The following is a 17,437-nucleotide window of genomic DNA, read 5'->3' as shown; positions in this document are numbered from 1 at the left end:
TTGTATTCCCTACTGGTAGCATAATTATTCCATTGCAGTTCCTATTGTTTTGATGTCAAAAGCAGTGATTATACATTACAGTCTCAGGCTTACTCTCATTTGAAGTCAGGTCTGTGAATGGCCTCACCGAGGTGAGGCTTTGACAAGAGGTAGCAAGTATATAGCAAAACTAGATGAATTTCACCAATGAAGTACACCTTTTAGCCTGAATGTTACTCTGTGAAATTGCAATATGGTTTTAATTAGAATGCTACTATTTTTTTATGTCTGTGAGTCTTCAATAGTTGGACAGAACTTCTAATAAATTCTGGAGAAACATGTTATAACGTGTAACAGTAATAAAGTCTTTGCAGGTGAACTCACACTTTCGGATAAATATACAAACCATGAAATATATCTGCTGGGGACCCTCCTTCCCAGCCAGCAAGACAGCTTAGGACCTTGGATCTCCCAGGAGATACAGAGGTCAGCAGGGTCAATGCAGGGTTAAGGATCAATGCAAGAGTCAGCAGGGATGCAAGAGACAAAGGGAAGGATAATGTGGTTCTTGGAAGTTTACATATATACAGGACAGATCTAGTCCTTTCTTTGTGAGGAAAAAAAAATGATGTTTTCTCTTTGGAATAATATTCTGCAAGTTACATGCCACAACACTTCTTGGTGGCTGGTGTGAATTATTCCCATGGAAAGAAAAGTACGTCCGAGGAATGTGTCCCAATAGTAAATGGCTCAAAGCTCCTTTAAGTCATCAGATATAAAATGCAATAAGCAATACCAAGATTCCTTAAAAAGAAACACAAACTATCAGTAAGTGCATGGCACATTATAATTACACTGCATGAGCAATCACTTCTTGTACCTTCATAAAGTGAAAAGAAACTGCAGAGAAAAGCAAAACATAAAGGAAATAGAAGGTAAAAGGTTATTGTGCCTATTACCTATTATATGGAGTGGAGAATGTTGCTAAAACAACATCCCGGCCATTGAAATGGATAACATCTGTAACTGCCTGCAGTATGTTAAAGTAGAAGTGTGAATCGCCAGGAACTGAGCAGTTCAACCGAGCCTTGAGAAAGGAAGTCCACTGTTTTTCCAGCACTCTCTGAGATCCTCCCATGTCATTTTTGCAAACCTGGGCCACCCTTGGGAAAACTACCTGGAAGGAATAATGAAAAAATAATGGAGAAAATTAAATGATTGTTTGAACCAAAGACTTTGCTGGAATACTGCTTTTAAAACATTTGGAATAACACAGCAAGGTGCTTAATTTAATACCACATTTCTATAATTTGTGACAAATAAGAAACAGAAAAAAATTAAGCTTTGGAACACTGTGCTATGAAAGATAAGACTGTGGCATTTACAATACAGCCATAAATCCTTCAGGAGATCTGTTCGCAACCCATATAAAACTCATTTCCATACAGACTGCTTAGCTTTCTATTTCCCCAAACAAAAGCACATTTCATATTCACAATCCCTGCAACCCACACTGCCTGCTCTGACTCTTGTGTTCTCAGCACTTAAAAACTATGCAAATATTGCTGGGCTTTTATTCCTGCTCTCCACCTTTGTGACCTTGGTCAGCTTTTCTGACTGCTTAGTCAGAGAGCTATTGTAAAATTAGCAAAAACACAAAAAGTGTTTAATTATTCTTTGCAGAATACCAGAGCACAAAATTCCTACCCCTGTTTATTCAGCACTCCAATTCATATTTCTTACAGAAAAATATTTCCTTGCTTTGGAATCCATTTTTAACAATTATCTACTATGCTGAACTAACTACATTAGCCTTGTGCTTTTTATAACTTCAGAAAAGAGACTCCAGCATAAACCATCACTGTAAGAAGCCACAGTTTCCTTTCAAGACAGTGCAATGTTTCACTCCAACCAACCTTTTGGCTTGAGCAATAGGAATCCTCTCAAAATGATGACCTTGTCATCATGATTTATAGTTCTCATTTCAAGGTCACTCCTAACAGCATTGGTCCAAGAATAGCATACGTTTTCCTCCTCCTGAATCTGACAAAGTCATTCAAGGTAATGTTTTTTGCCCTTACCTTTCCCATGCTGTTGTACTCCACTGCTATTTCCCGGAAGAAGAAGTATATGTAATTGCCATAGTCCACTGCCTGAACAAAGTATGGTTCTAGAGAAAAAAAAGAAACAAAGACATCCTAGTTAGGCACCACGTACAGCATATAGTATGCCAAGAGAAGCCAAATACATTCACACAATATCCAGAAACATCTGCATTTGACAAACTTGATCAGTTTTCAGAACTAACAACTTTGCCACAGAAGAATCGCTGTCTGGGGACAGGAGAACCTGGGAAAAGTCTGTGCAATGTCACTGCAAAGTAGTTAAGTCTTTGCCACTAATGTATCTGCCCTGCACAGAGTAAGAGCAGAGGTAAACAGGCATTTATGACTGTATGCCTGAGGGGTCCAAGCAGTGCTCTTTATGGCATGCAGGCTGTGAGTGGAGCAAGTAACAAAGGAGGTAGCTGTTTCTTCCCACATGTCTCTGTAGCAGCAAGCAAAGTGGGACAGCTAAAGTTGACATCTGGCAAAACATTTCTGCATGCAGAAAAAGACTTCAAACCATGGCTTTGCTCACTCTAAAATGCTAACTTAAAATCACTACAAATGCTAACTATTCCTAACGCCTACATAAAGCTAAACAGTACAGTTCTTAACAATGAGGGCATTTAGAGCACAGAAACTGCCTAATTTAATGACAGCAGTACAGTCCCTAAGAACTATAACAGAAAGGCTTTGTGCAATATTCCCATAATTTATTTTCATTAATGAATCTTAACATTACAGGATAAACCTTCTATACTTCATAAAGCCTTGACTGTTACCTAACGGTCCTGTGGCAGGAATATTTTCAAACACAGCCAAAGCACACCGAGCCCTGCTGGTTCCAATCTTTACATCCAACAGATGTAAACTGGTGGATTTCAGCTTGGAAGGCTCACTGGAATACATATGCTGATCTACCTAGCTCACAGGTTCTGTCAGGTCCATAACTTGGGATCAGGAGAAGAGAGAAAGAGATCAACAGATCAGGGTAAGCAAGAGATGTAAACTAGTTCCTTCTTTCTGCCAGAAAGCACTGGTGAAATGAAATGACAGAGAGGTCTGTCAGGAATCCAAGTCTCTCATCAGAGATGCCACTTTTTTCATTGTGTGTGTGTGTTTATCTACCTTTCAACCACTTGGAGTCATGTTTAACTGTTCGCAGAGTTGGGCTGTCTCCAAGGCTCCGGTATATGACTGCATCTATTGCAAGGAAGTCGGTCACTGTGGCAGAATACAGCTTTCCCTCTGGGGAGTAAGGAAAGAAGAAACAAGGGGCAAGGAGCATTACAAATAATACAATTGCTTTCTATCACCAGTCAAATGAGATGGAGGAAACAAAACCATCACAATCTCCTTAGGAATACTGGAGGGAAAAAAAAATCCAGCTGGGTAAATGGGACTGAGGACTGAACAAAAGCAAGTCACTAGTTTGCAAAATGGTAATTTCCAAGGGATGCTGTAGGAGAAGAAACCTTATGGAATAATTCTTCTCCACTTTAGGTGTGTCATACTAAACTACCTTATCTAGTTTTTCTGTACAAGCCTCTGGTTCAATGCTCAGAAATACTGCATAAGTATGTGAGCAAAACAAATATAACAGAACTGTTAGTTTTAACTGGAGGTGCAAACCAGATAGGTCTTGGAGACTGTAGGCTAATTGACACTTATGAAAAATTCTCCTCTTGAGAACACTTTTCCTCTGCCAAAGATCACTAGCAAAAAATTAAATAGCGTGCTGAGAGCCCTGCCAAAACAGCAATGCAAAGAGATGGAGAGGGATTGCCCACCAATGTTTCTTTTCTAACGTGCATTTTAGGCATGAATTATGCATTCCTCTCTCTTTAAAGAACTGGAAGACTAGTGATAAGAAAGGCTCTACAAAACGGCATCCCAAGGACAACCAAAAGATGCAACACTATCAGGAGGTAAAAGCACAACATTTAGCAACATTTTAAAATTTTATTCTCTGCCTAATCTGTTTGCAGGTCATGGTAACTGTGCAGGACTGTTTTCCTCTGTGAGATCGATCTTGAAACATGATGTCTGGTAGGAGCACAAGCATTGCAGCATGAGGACAGAAACTTGTGTCTCTGTTGCGCGGCATAAAAGCTAGAACTGCCTACATCTCCTTTGACAGAGATTATGGTGAAGGCAGCAGCACTGGGGACGTACCCAGGACAAAGCACAGAGGCTTTTATTGGTCAAGCTCTCCTCATTGCACTTTCAGACATCTTTTAATTTAAGACTGAGAGAGGATCCCATTAATGAATATAAAGATGTCAAAGGTCTGTGTCAAGAGGCTCGTGCCAGACTCTTTTCAGTGCTCAGCAACAGAACAGGGAGCACTGGCCATAAACTAAAACACAAGAAGTTCCACTCTACATGAGGAAGAACTTCTATACATTGAGGGTGGCAGAGCACTGGAACAGGCTGTCCAGAGAGGTCATGGAGTCTCCGTCACTGGAGACATTCAAAACCCACCTGGATGCACTGTGTAACCTTCCCTAGGTGACCCTGCCCTGGCAGGGGGGTTGGACTAGATGACCTCCAGAGGTCCCTTCCAACTCTAACAATCTCTGATTCTGTGAATTTCAGCTCCAGATTTAAAATTCGAACTGTTCTTCATTAGCAGAATTGTATGCCTTGTTCTGAGTTATGCAATTCCTGTCCTTATCTGGCTACTTCAAAATGAGCATTTTTCTTAGCAAAACAAACGAAAATAATTACAACATCCCCCTCCGCTGATACAAAAACCAAATTTAAAATAGAATAAAAAGCTGAATTGTTTAGATATGGATGTCTGAACTTCTCTTAATACAACCACGCATTTAGTTTCTTTCCTGCCAAGTTCCTGAATACCATGTGACCAATTACAATTCCCACGTATCAGCTGTAATAGCTACAGGCTGCAAGAAGAGCCATATTCATGTAAGTGCACCCAACAAACTCAGATGACCTGGATTAGTGCCCTAAACTGCTCTGAAGTGGCTTTTCACTGCACTCTGAAAAGGGTATTAATAAGTATGCCTTGTAAAAAAGTGATTTTCTGAAGCTAGTAGATTTACAGGATATATTCTACAAGTATTCATTTGAACAGTATCAAATTTATTCTGAATTACAATGAAAGAGTATGACCATTTCTATAAATATTCTCTTTATTTTCAAAAAATATGAAGATTTCTTCAGTGACAAAGTGGGAGTCATCTTACCAAACTTCATCTGTATGCAAAATGAATGTTTACAATAGGCTGGTCATAAATGCTTTCTTGGCCAGTATAGTGAGAAAGGCCCTTCTGAAAGGTCATTCAGACTGCCCTGAGGATACGGAATCTGAGATACATGGGAAAATTATTTCTCTGAAGCTGTTTTTCTCTTTCTATGCTTTATGAATTACCTGCTACAATTAGAGAATTTCTCCTGTATGATCTTATAAGTGTAACTAAGAAATTACATACTACCATCATCATCACCATTATTCCTGAAACAAAAGGACCCATTTATTTACACTAAAAAGAGTAAAAAAAAAATTTTATAAAATGAAACCTGTTAAAGAAACTCTCCTTTGTGAGGCAGATGATAATACCTCAAACACAGTTGTGCTAAATAGAGCCCTCTGGCCACAGACTCAGATGAGAGTGGCTGAAATACTTCTGCGCTCTTAAATCTTAAGTATTTCCATGTGAGCACTCAGGCTCTGCTTTCTAGCATTACACCTGCTGAAGAGGCATTATCATGTATGACTTCTTTATTTTCTTCACTGCCTATTATACAGCCAAATCTAAAAAAAGATCATCAGGATTCACACTAAGAGAAGTTCAGTAAAGAAACAATTTAATCAGGAATTCATGAAGAGACATACAAAAATGTCTACTACACAACCACAGCTAAAATTAACCCCATTATAAGCTCTAACTTTTTCTAACTATTGTAGAAAAAATGAGAGTCAATTGTATTCTGCTGCATGCCATATAAATCACCTCTAACCAACACACTTCTCTCCACTGCCTGCAACAGCTGGTAAGACCATACTGAGGTTTTCTGCTTTAAAATAAAATCAATTTTCCTTGCCTTCTACATTTATAAAAGGGCACACCACAGCATTTTCCCTAACTTCTTTTTATTATGAATGTTAACAGATGCTTAGAGTCGTTAAAAAGAATATCCTGCCGAATCCTCATTAAAGTTCACACATGCTTCGACTTCCCTTGACTTTCAAAGAAGCTGGATGCCACCAGAAATTATGCCTCATTGGTCATATCATCAAGAATATAAGAAATACTGAAACACTAACCCAGAAAACTAAAGTTTCAGGCAATGTTTATAATAGTGAAGTTAATTTCAGAGCAAGGAAGGCTTTTTTTTGCTAGGGATTTTCTTATGCCCTCTATTTTTAGTCATTGTTCACTCCCTTTGCCACCCTTTAGATTTAGGCATTCTGGACTCAAGCAAGAGGCACAGTATTATGGCAAGCCTGGCTGCAGGACAGAAAGCAAAAAGTTTATCTCCATCAATTTACCTGCAAACAACGCAACGTTGGCATGCTTTGCATCATAGGGGCACCTGGCCATTCCACTGAACTCATCTCCTAGGAACTCCAAGGTATCCATCTGAAAAATCAAAGGAGCTCCTCAGACAGAGAAATATAACTTCTTACCCAGAATGAGGCTTATGACAGTGTTCTTCTTTTCTGGGCAGGAGGAAGGTCCTTTCTCTAACTTTTCTCCTGACTATGAAGTACAAACCTGACAAAATTCACGCTGTTAAATTAAATCAGTGAGAAGAAAGTGTGTCCAGTAAGTCAGACATTCTTTTGGAACGAATCACTCTTAACAAAACACATTTTACAAAAGTCTTCAGTCTATATTTTATCTGTACACAAGCTTTGTTTTGAACTGTAGCAGCTATGTAGGTCTATGGTTCTGTCAAGGCTTCAAAATTTATCCTCAACTGTGATCTAACAGAAGTGCTCTTATACACAGAAAAGACTGCAAACCACAGCAGTTAGAAGAAATGGCATTAGAACAATTATCTCTGTGTGCATTTTCCTCCCCCAAGTTCGGAGACCCTTCTGCTCTAGTCTCAACACTGGTGCTCTCTTCCTTGATTTGCATACTCAGAAAGATGCTCTTCAAGTTTTACTATCAGTTGAGTCTGTGTCATGGAGAAATCCTCTTACCATCAGGCAAGAATTAATCTGTGCAGGAATTGTAAAACCTGAGGATTATACGTAACTCTAGGGAAATAAATTCACCCTGGGCACTGATAATGACACAAATATACAGATCAACTTTATGCTAAGTTCAAGAAGGTTTAATGAGCTACGGGGTAAATGTACACCTCTTACCTCCTTAAGATTCTTATACTATGGTATTTTTGGAATAAGGACCTTTGTAGCATATTGAGGTAACTTGAGCAGCTCATACTGTATAAATCGCATACAGTACAGATTCACAGAGCATGAAAAATAACGCACATGGCTCCATCAACTCCTTCAATCAACTTTTAGTTTGCATGTTACAGTTTCCACATCCTCCACTGGATGATTTTTCATCATTCATTGTCTGTTTACTCAAAAGCTGAAAAGTATTTCATTTGATAGTGAGAGGAAATGAGTTACAGTCCTGAGCAACTTCTTCCGCACCAGGCTCCACATGGGCTCATCTTCACATCCACTGCTGTGGCTGAGGGGCAGCCCTGACTTCTGTTTAGCTCATGTTTAGTTCTCTCTCTGTATAATGCAGGAATACATGCAGGAAGGCAGGGCAGGTATTGGAGGGACCTTCTGCAGACTGTCAGAGGGATCACTACCCAGCCCTGTGGCTCAGAAGCAGGTGAGGCAATCTGCAGAGGGCTTGCATCACGGGGAATGAAACACCTGGAGTAAGGGTAAGGAGGGCCATTTTTATCCCTCAAATAAGGATGCCAAAGATATCTGTAGTTGTATTCAAAAGACAGCTTTCTATCAAGGGGAATGGTTGAGATTTGTTAGCCTCATTAATGACACTGAGAGATAGAAAATTACAAACTGTTCTGGAAGACTAAACACAGCACTGAGATGCTTCATTGTGTGCTAGGAGTGGGCAAGGAAAGATGGAAAAAAAGAACGAGCAGTTAACAGAGCGGCTACCTGTACCTCAAAGTTACTATGACAAATTCTCGTATTTTCTCTCAAATTTGGTTCTTCCTCCACAGACTGCAAGAAAATATTATCCTGAACTTCTCTCCTGTGTTTCCTAGACTGCAGCCATCACAGTAGCTAAACAAGGTAAAGCAGCACTGCACAAAAATCAAGGAAGAGCAGCAGTCACGGTGAACACCCCTAAGGAAGTAGTTTTCCTGGGTGTTAACACCTTTATTCTGTTTTTTTACAATAATTCTGAACCCAAAAAGTTAATGAGAATTGTGCTATGACTTTGTCAGAAGCAGTATTAACAAAGCTGAATTTTCTTTGTCCAGAAGAAGAATGAGAAATGACCTGTGGGACTTAAGAGTGCCTGGAAAAGCAGGGTCTGGTTATCAAGCACCTAAGTAACTTCATTCAGCTATTCCAGAAACATCCATTGTTGGGGGTTATATCTGAATATACTGGTGAAAGCCTGAGAAAATAGGAAATATTTCAATAAATGGGTCCTGTTGAAATGCAAGTAACAGGGACACACTATACCAAAGCAATAAATTGGTTTCAGGGCATTAATGTCAAGTATGCATGGACCAGCATAGTTTTCTACGCTGCTATAGAAAACGTTTTGGCTTTGCAGATCCCCAGCTAATGAGGAATATATCACTGTCCTGCTGTATTGCTCCCTGTGGAGATTTGTTGTTCAATCTCTTCCACAGCACACAATGCCGCAGGGTCTCCACAGCTTTCCTATCCGCTGCGTCCCCAACACTGAACTCAGGTTTTGTTGTCCTCAAGCAATGAGAGAACTCGTTTTGGCATTGAGAACAGTATAATAGAGAATTTAAAAGATGCTACTCCAGAAGTAACCCCCAGCATTAGTCTATGACTTGATGTGGGTGTCAGTGATAAGATGAGGATCTTACTGAGAAGTGACTACGTACCCAAGCAGAGATCTGATGGACTCTTGCCCCTGTTGAGGGCAATGCAAAGTGGCAATGATCTTGATGGGCAGGGGTTGTAAAGAAGTAAGTAATCAATCTGAGAAATTCTCAGAAATTCAATCAATACTGAACTCGGTAGCACTGAAATAAGCCAGGATAAATGCTTCAGAGTTGAATGGTACATAGCTCAATGACAACCTCATGCTGCTGCCAGCAGAGTCACAATAAATCCAACCAAAAGACAAGGCATAAATGAAATTCCACAAACAGATCACATACCTTGTAGTTCCTGCAAGAAGGGTTAAATGCATTTGTTCCGCAGATAAATAGTGTATCCTCACTTCTTTTTAGAAGAACCTTAATAAAGTTATGACATTCATCCTGAAGAAAAATAATAAAAACTATTTCAACTACTGCATCTTGGGTATCTGTTTGTACTTTTATACCATGATATTTCATTGGCAGGTTTAAAATGAAATTGGCTGGTAGCCACTGTGATTGTCTGACCTTTATTTTGTCTACCTTAACTGACAATGAGCAAGTTGCAATTGATTTATATTCTAGTGGTTTAAAAACTACAAAGAACTGAAGATATGACATTCACATTACAGCTCATATTTATCGTTCACATAGGTGAATTTTTGTTTCAAAAATGTTGCTTTACTCAAGAGTGAATATGATCTCATCTATGTTGCTGTCAGACAGTAGCATCATCATGACAATGTACTGGCATAAAGTCTCTGTAACTATAAGGGGAAGTAGATGTGAAGAATCAAAGATCTCTGTTTAATTATGTTACTACTTATGTTAGTCACAGGTTACAGCAAGGTGAAATTGGTATGAGAAACAGTCCTTCTACAACCATACATTCATGCTTTCTGATTCTTTACACAAACTTCTCAGTAAATTCCGGAAGGGAGATGGACAGCAGCTTTTAAAACAATGGTAAGCAAAATCAGTATGTTAAGCATTGACTCCAAAACTCTCAGTGCTTTAAGCATTTCAGGATATTACTGTGGCTTCTGTCATAATATTTTATCACATTCAAAGTGAACTATTTTTGCAAATTAAAGCCTTCAGTAAGTTGATGGAAAAAGCAATTACTGGAAAGAAATGAATGGCATGATCTACTCCACATCACAGACAGCAGCCCAGCAGCCTGAGATAACAGTGAAGCATCTAAACTAAAGTGGCAGATGCAGAAGAAATGAAAATTGCCTACCTTATGTTTTCCCTTCATTCTGCATGTATCTACATCCGCTTGCCTGGATTTCCATGTCAATTTCTGCAAGGATCAAGAAAGAAATCAATCAGAACTCTGAGGTATTTTGCATTTGATTTCAAATGTAAAAGTCCCTTAGGAGGGACTAGCTGTTGAACATATATTTATCGAAAGTTTTCTACACTCTTTCTCCATGATTAATTCACCACAACAATGAAAGATCAGTGATGTGGAGCATCACTTAATTTTGCTTTGCATCTATTCATCAGATTGGAATCCTATCCCTCTTTTTTTAAGCCTAAAGCAACAAAATTTAACAACAGGCCAACTCTGAAAAACGTGTACTTTTCATAAAAGTACTAGATGCTCTCTTCTTTTAAACTTATATTGCTCTGCAAATCAGAATAAACATTTATGGACAATGAACTTTTAATGGATTCTAAATGAAATACATATTATGGAAGACATATTTTAGATCAGCAAAGAAATCAAATTCAGGTAATTCTTATCACTTCAGTTCAGCTAGCAGGCTCAGAAAGCCCTCCACCTACCAAGACACTGTTGACTTTATCTGCTAAGTCTCTCCAGAATATTTTCAGGTAAATCCTTCCCTGGACTTTTTTGCGATGAGTTTCAGGAATAGCCAAATGTGGATGGTTCATTAATTATAATAAAACTTTGGTTAAAATCATATGGCCTAAGACAGTACCACCTTAGACACTATTGCCACAGTAGTTCTAACAGTGTTTCTGATCAGTAAACTGTGTATTCATGAAGGGCTCCAAGATGAAAGAGTAACCATAAACATAAATGTTTATTTCAACTTAAAGCCTGTGCTCTCCCTCTTTGATGAGTAATTAGACATAAATTCATCTTCAGCATCATTCAAAGTTATAATGAAGCACTGTCCTCTTTCTACAGTGGAATTCACCCAGTGCCCAAATTTGTATGATCTTCCGCTGGACCAAGGCTGTGTTTGGTACACATTACACGATATGAATGCCATGCAAAGGAGCTGAAGGAAAATTATTTTCAGTATGTTCATGTCAATATACAATATGGTAATACAGACAAAGCTCTTCTCAGTTTGAATGTAGCTTCTCATGGAGATAATGTGAACACATCTACAAAGCAATGTTACAGTAAGATTTTATTTAAGCCAGCATTTTCATGAGTCAAAAAAATTTGTGTACATGAAAATATGTAACATGCTTTTTATGATGAAAGTTTCAGTATACTTAATTGAGATAGTATAAATGTTATAGAAAACTGCTGCATATAAATTAATAGATGTTTGACAGATTCTCCATCAGGGATCTCACTGTATTTCAGAACAGACTGCTTATCAGCCCAGCTAAATCACTTATCAGAAATTCGCAGAGGACATGACTGCTATTCTAGCTTTCCCCAGATATGATTAGCAATACCATCTTACTTGCTTACTACAGTTTTTACAGCAGCACTGGCAAGTTCTCTGAAACAATGTCATCCTCCTATTTATTTGAAACTTCACTAGTGTCCTTCATTTCTGCATGATGATAAAAGCCACTTACTTTGCTAAAATAAATTTCTTCTGTATGCGATGTGTCCATATCAACAGTATAAATATGGTCCCTGTAAACAAAGGCAAATGAATACAAAGTCAAATGTAGTAGTCAGACAGTTCATTTTCTACAAGAGAGCTATCTATCATGAGATAATCCATAATACATTTCAAAAAAAATCACAGGTCTTATGAGGAAACATTACTGGCAGCATAGCCTGCTTCTCCCAGAAAAGCACTTTTGCATATAAACTGTTTGCCTTCCCATTAAGAAAAAAAAAAGAAAAATGCTACAAAACTTCAAAGTAAGATTCTTTCCCAAAAGCAATTATTTGAATAAATGAGATTTGGGAAAGTAGATGAGTCTCATATGATTTCTGTTCTATCAGTCCTACAACAGATGCCACAATTTCTGTATCCTGAAATCAGTTGCAATAGCTCTTAGGCAGCCTTTGCCAGATTCCTGTGCTAGCAGTCACTGTGTCACATTTAACCATTCAGGGTTAAAAAGAGGTTAATGCTTCTTTCTTTTTTTTTTTTTTCCCTTTTAATTATGTGTCTAACCTCAGCTGTTATAATTTGATTGACAATATGGTAGACAAAAGGCTGACAGCCACAAAACTATTTCCAGAAATCATTCTTGTCTTTCACACACTGCTGGCCAACTAAACTGTAAAATACTTTTCTGAAAAAAAGTTCACTCTTTTTTTCTTGCATTTACGTTTCTATTTTTCCTGAGAAGCTCTCTCCAATTAACTGCCAATCTCTTCTTGGAAAGAGGAAATAGACTCAGGTACTCTTTACTCAGGTAAAGAGATATTTTTAAGCATTCTCCTCCCTGTAAACCGAGAACAAAGACAGCTCTGTATGGAAACCAAAATTTGAAAAAAACCCACCAACCCACAATGCTGAAGTAACCAGCACATCAAATTGTGATGGGACTAACCGTCTCATTTTTCCTTGAAATAACACTGGCTTTTTTCACCATGCAGGAAGCTGTGCAGCTGAAGCACGATCCACAGCATTTGAGGGGTCTGCTGAAAGCAGGATACAAGCTGTTTCCATTCCAGAAATCCCTGCTCTCAAGGTTAGCTTTGTTTTATTGGGTTTTGGGGAAACAGTACTAGTCTCTTAAATAAAGCAAACACAAAATACTGCTGTAAGAGAAATAAGCAAAACTTCTCTCAGGTGGAGAAAGAGGCAGCACTATTGTGCGGAACTGGTGTTTAAAAATTTGTCTGCTATGGACCTTGAGGCTGTTTGCTTTGTAAGATGCCAAACTGAAGAGTTGTGGGTTTTCTTCTCCTCCAGATTGTAAAACTAGAGCTGTCATTTTCTTCCAATATTGTTTTAATGCTTCAGTTTATTATTTACCTGACTTTAGTGACAGAGCAGTGGTCAGTGTTGGTGCTGGACTAGAATTACCTATTAGCACGACATTAGCTTCACAGATTACAGTATGGTTCTCTCTTTATGTACATTGCTCTCTGTTGCTGTCACTCCTGCTATATAAAAAGTGGGGAAAAAAATCTCTTGAATTGTAAATGAGGTGCGAGTGGACCTCTAAAAACCTTCTTCCAGCACAGTTCTTGATTTTTAATCATCAATCTTGCTTTCCAGTGGTTACAACCTTTTTGTTTTCAACAAGACAATTAGAAAATACAGTGGTGGTACCCAGAAAGAGTAGAGTTATTTAGTTCTACTCTCACTACTTATTTATGGTTCAGAGTACTTATTTATGGTTCAAGAAACAGTTCAAAGAAAACTCAGATGCTAAATTATGGGATTGAAAGAGGGTTAGCATCAGAAAAATTACATATAATTTTCTCATGTCGAATGTGAAACATAGTTGCTGACAATGTCAGCAGAGAGCAAAAGAGCTGTCAGATTCGAGGGAGGACCAGCTAACCACAAACAATGTGGGATTGTCCTTGCCCTCCTTTTCCCACTGCTGCCCAACTCCTTCTATCTACTAGCTGTGGTATGTGTACAGCTTACTGCTAATTAAGTTATTCTAACACAAATTTACTTAATCCTAGAGCTTCCGCTTTTCCCACCTCCAGTGAGCAGAACCAAGTTTTGTTACCATGGCATAATCTTGTCGAGGAAGGGAATTTAAATAATGCCACCGGCTGTGCGTGACCCTTGGCCGCTCAGTGCATCGTCTGGAAACATGTAACTGCAAATGAGGAGAGAGCCATCCCATCCCGGTTCTCTGAGATCTGTTTTGTACATACACGAGGGGCGGCAGATAACATGAACAAAAGCTGGCACTGCATGAGACAATGGGAGGAGGAGACACAGCTAACTTAGAAAAAGGGGTGTGGGCGTGGGAGTGAGCGAGTGCAAGTGAGATGGTGAGGGAGTACCCTTCCCACGAGAAAAAGAGAAAACAGAGCTGTTCCTTTGCAGACTGCATGCCAGATATTCAGACATTAAAGCTTCATGGGCTTTGGTTGAGTTATTCTGATTTACGCTGGTTGGGTATCTCTACCTGATAACATGAAATAAAGCCTTTCTGAAGTGACACAAAATTTCATTTGCTAATAGCTAACACTGGAGTGGTGTATCCCATATAACAAAATAACCCACTGACAGACTGAAATTTTGCTCTACATCAACTGCTCACTAATAAAATGTTAGCAGTTCTCAAATTCGAGTCATCCTCTCTGGTGCACAGAAACCACAAAAATCAACACTGGATTTTCTAAAGTAAGCAAAGAAGAAAACCCAACCTAAACACAACAGTCCTAAAATAAAACGTCTCAATATTTAATCATTTGTTTTGATTGCTTTTCAGATAATTGAGTACAAACATAAACTTAGCATTGCTGTATTTCAATGTCTAAAAAAAGCATGAAAGTAACATCTGATATAACAGCCAAGAGATTTGTTAGCTAGTTTTCAATGAATCTTGTTACAAAACTCTTTGAGAAACACCTTTGACTGTGTACAGATTTGCTTTCAGTCTCTAATTTACTACTGCCTCTCAAGGAGATGGGGTATTTGAACTACAAACTTCAATTCACACTAGATACTGAAAGATGACTAATTTTCTGAAGTATATTACTTAAAGATAAAATTGACATTTGAATTTTAACTTGTATCACATGTGCCTCTGAGCCCAGGGGGGGCCTTATTCAGTAAAAAACAGAAGGGGAAAAGAATATGTCAAAAGGTTTTTGAGTTACCAAAAGAATTGTAAGAAGATTTTTTACATGCTTGTGTAAGCACAAAACAGACAAGGTCTTTATTCTTTTTTGTAGGTCACAAGACTCTAGTAGCATATAAGAACCTTATTGTAGCAAGTCGTTCCATACAATATGCAAAAAAGCATATTCATATACAAGTACACGTGCTGTCCTCCAAATATTAGCATTCTTTACATAATTTGTGCACGAAGTGGTTTCATATCCCAAAACTCTTTCTCTGGGTTTTCCCATTGTAACGCCAATTGCTTGGGCACTGCGACACTCTAATTGTGTCAATCTCAGTGTGGGGGATAAGCTATGAGAACAGCAGACCAAAATCCACAAAGCAGATTTACCACCATCTCACTGCAAATGATTTCCTAATTTAAAGGGAAACAAATAAGGAAAGCAAAGGGAGCTCAGCCATGAAATGGAGGAAATCCTGCCACCACCTTTCAAACCTCTTTAGCCCTCTTCCCTGCCACACTCATAATCACACTAAATGCAGCAAAAATACTAATCTCTGAGCTCAGGCAAAGCACAGGGCTTTGCCACTTGGTGCAGGGCTTCCTTCTTCTTGTGCTCTAAAACCAACACCACCACAGCTCCCGTGGAAAGATACTTGCTCTTTACATGGACTTGATGTGAGTGCTTGGTGTGAATGAGAGCCCTGAGCTCTGTCACCCAGACCCTGTGCAAAGTGGCGTATGCAAGAAGCCTGATGAAACTGCAATTAGGCCATGCAGCTGCAATGGCTGGGTAGGGGAACAGGGAGAATTGTATTCTTCTAGCAGGCACGGACTCTGAAAATGTCACTCAGTGACCACAGTGGTGTAACGCAACTAAACAGTTGGTGCTGCATGGAGATCCACAGGCAGATCTCCCCCATAAGATGCATCTGACCACCCAGAAGATAGGGAGTGGCTGTTTGAGAAGAAAGCCAGGCAGCATCTGGAGGCTGCCAAGGGCTTTGAGGACAGGGCTGGTGGTGAGAGGCTGCCTGTTCAGCAGCTGTTCCCTCTCACTTCCTGGCTTTCCCATCCACCCCTTCTCCCACCTGCAGCAACCGCCTGGCTCTCTGTGGCACATGCAGAAGGGTATGTATCTCTCCAATGGAGGACCAGAAAACAGGCAGGGAACAAGCTGCTACTGGAGAGGCAGCTTGCAGGGAGGTACTAAGAGGATCTGAGTCCAAGAGCTCCTAACCTGGAGCTACTCACCCTTGCTACTCTGGACCCGTCTTGCACTCATTCTGAGTCTCCTGTGTAAATCCCACTCTAAAATCTCCCTTGCTAACTACAGGCAGGGAGATGAAGTGTTAATAATATCTGATCTTTGCCAGGTTGGCAGCTGTATAATGGGTGTAGCTCCACTGAGGCTGATAGTGCCAAGCTGAGCTATGCAAACTGAAAGAGTGGCTCTATATGCAACTTTCATAATAAGACATGTGCTTGTGTCTGCACAGTATATCTCTCAAAAAAAAAAAATCCAGACACTAAATTCAATTAACCTTGCAGAAGCATGTTTGCTTCTTTCTTTTTTTTCTGTCTTAAACAAAAAAAACCATGCCTAAACCAACAAAATTACATTTTAGTAAGACTTACCAAAAAGTGCACTTGTGCACCAGCAGAATCATTCTCTAAAATTATAATTATTGGTGAGCACAAGCAAAATAAAACGATGAGGACAGACTTGCTCCTCCACAGGACTAAAACATTTCTCTGGCAACTCCCTGTTGCAGTATTCAAGGGGAGGCAGAAGTCTGTAGTCTTGTAGCTCATCACAAAACTGAACTTTAGTTGACCAACGAACAAGGTTTCCAATATGTCTTACTAATTACTTGCAAAGCTCTCTCTGAGTATAAGAAAATCCTAAAAATAATGCGTCCATCAGAGAAGAACTCAGAACATTTCTTGCCTTCTCCTTCCTCCTCTTAAAGCAGTAAGGGAGGGGTATCAAAGCAGTAGACTACTGACCTAGCAGCAACATACAGGGTCCTGTTCATGACCACGACAAGCTGGATGTCCAGCCGGTGCCTCTGCGTGGTGTTCCGCCCTGGTTTGTGACCCACAAACACCGGATACTGTCTTGTATCTGTAGGAAGGAAAAAAAAGTCAACAGGATCAAAAGAGGATAACAAACTGAAATAGTGCTAAAATGGGTTATGAGCCCCAGCCATAGGAAAAATCTGTGGCTTCTGTTCTGTCTGGGGTTGGAAAGCAAGGGTATAGGGAGCTGGAGAGTTCTTCAAGGTTACTATCTCTGCAGCTGCAAAGGAAAAAGTCATCACCTTTGTACAAGACAAAATCTGTGAATTTTGTTTAAGTGTAAA

General features: G+C 39.3%; 1 protein-coding gene across 7 annotated transcripts in view; it reads right to left on the bottom strand.

Moving 5' to 3' along the window:
* SEMA6A (semaphorin 6A) overlaps positions 1-17,437 on the bottom strand; it is a 118,821-nt gene that overhangs the window by 48,801 nt on the left and 52,583 nt on the right. For 6 of the 7 annotated variants that reach the window (XM_027881535.1, XM_027881553.1, XM_027881544.1 and 3 more), the window contains exons 3-10: positions 17,082-17,199; positions 11,925-11,985; positions 10,372-10,434; positions 9,429-9,530; positions 6,604-6,694; positions 3,213-3,332; positions 2,061-2,149; positions 939-1,156 (exon numbers count right to left, since the gene is read on the bottom strand). In XM_027881535.1, the coding sequence (XP_027737336.1) occupies positions 939-1,156; positions 2,061-2,149; positions 3,213-3,332; positions 6,604-6,694; positions 9,429-9,530; positions 10,372-10,434; positions 11,925-11,985; positions 17,082-17,199 (862 nt within the window). Of the gene's footprint in view, positions 1-938; positions 1,157-2,060; positions 2,150-3,212; positions 3,333-6,603; positions 6,695-9,428; positions 9,531-10,371; positions 10,435-11,920; positions 11,988-17,081; positions 17,200-17,437 lie in introns of those variants that run through there. The other variant, XM_027881563.1, reaches the window with a different exon arrangement.

This window comes from Empidonax traillii, unplaced genomic scaffold (assembly GCF_003031625.1).
Source record: "Empidonax traillii isolate 1590-97213 ecotype Southwest subspecies unplaced genomic scaffold, ASM303162v1 scaffold7:size3022706, whole genome shotgun sequence".
NCBI classification, from domain to species: domain Eukaryota; kingdom Metazoa; phylum Chordata; class Aves; order Passeriformes; family Tyrannidae; genus Empidonax; species Empidonax traillii.
The sequence above is the reverse complement of the archived record's forward strand: the minus strand, read 5'-3'. Positions and strand labels throughout refer to the sequence as shown.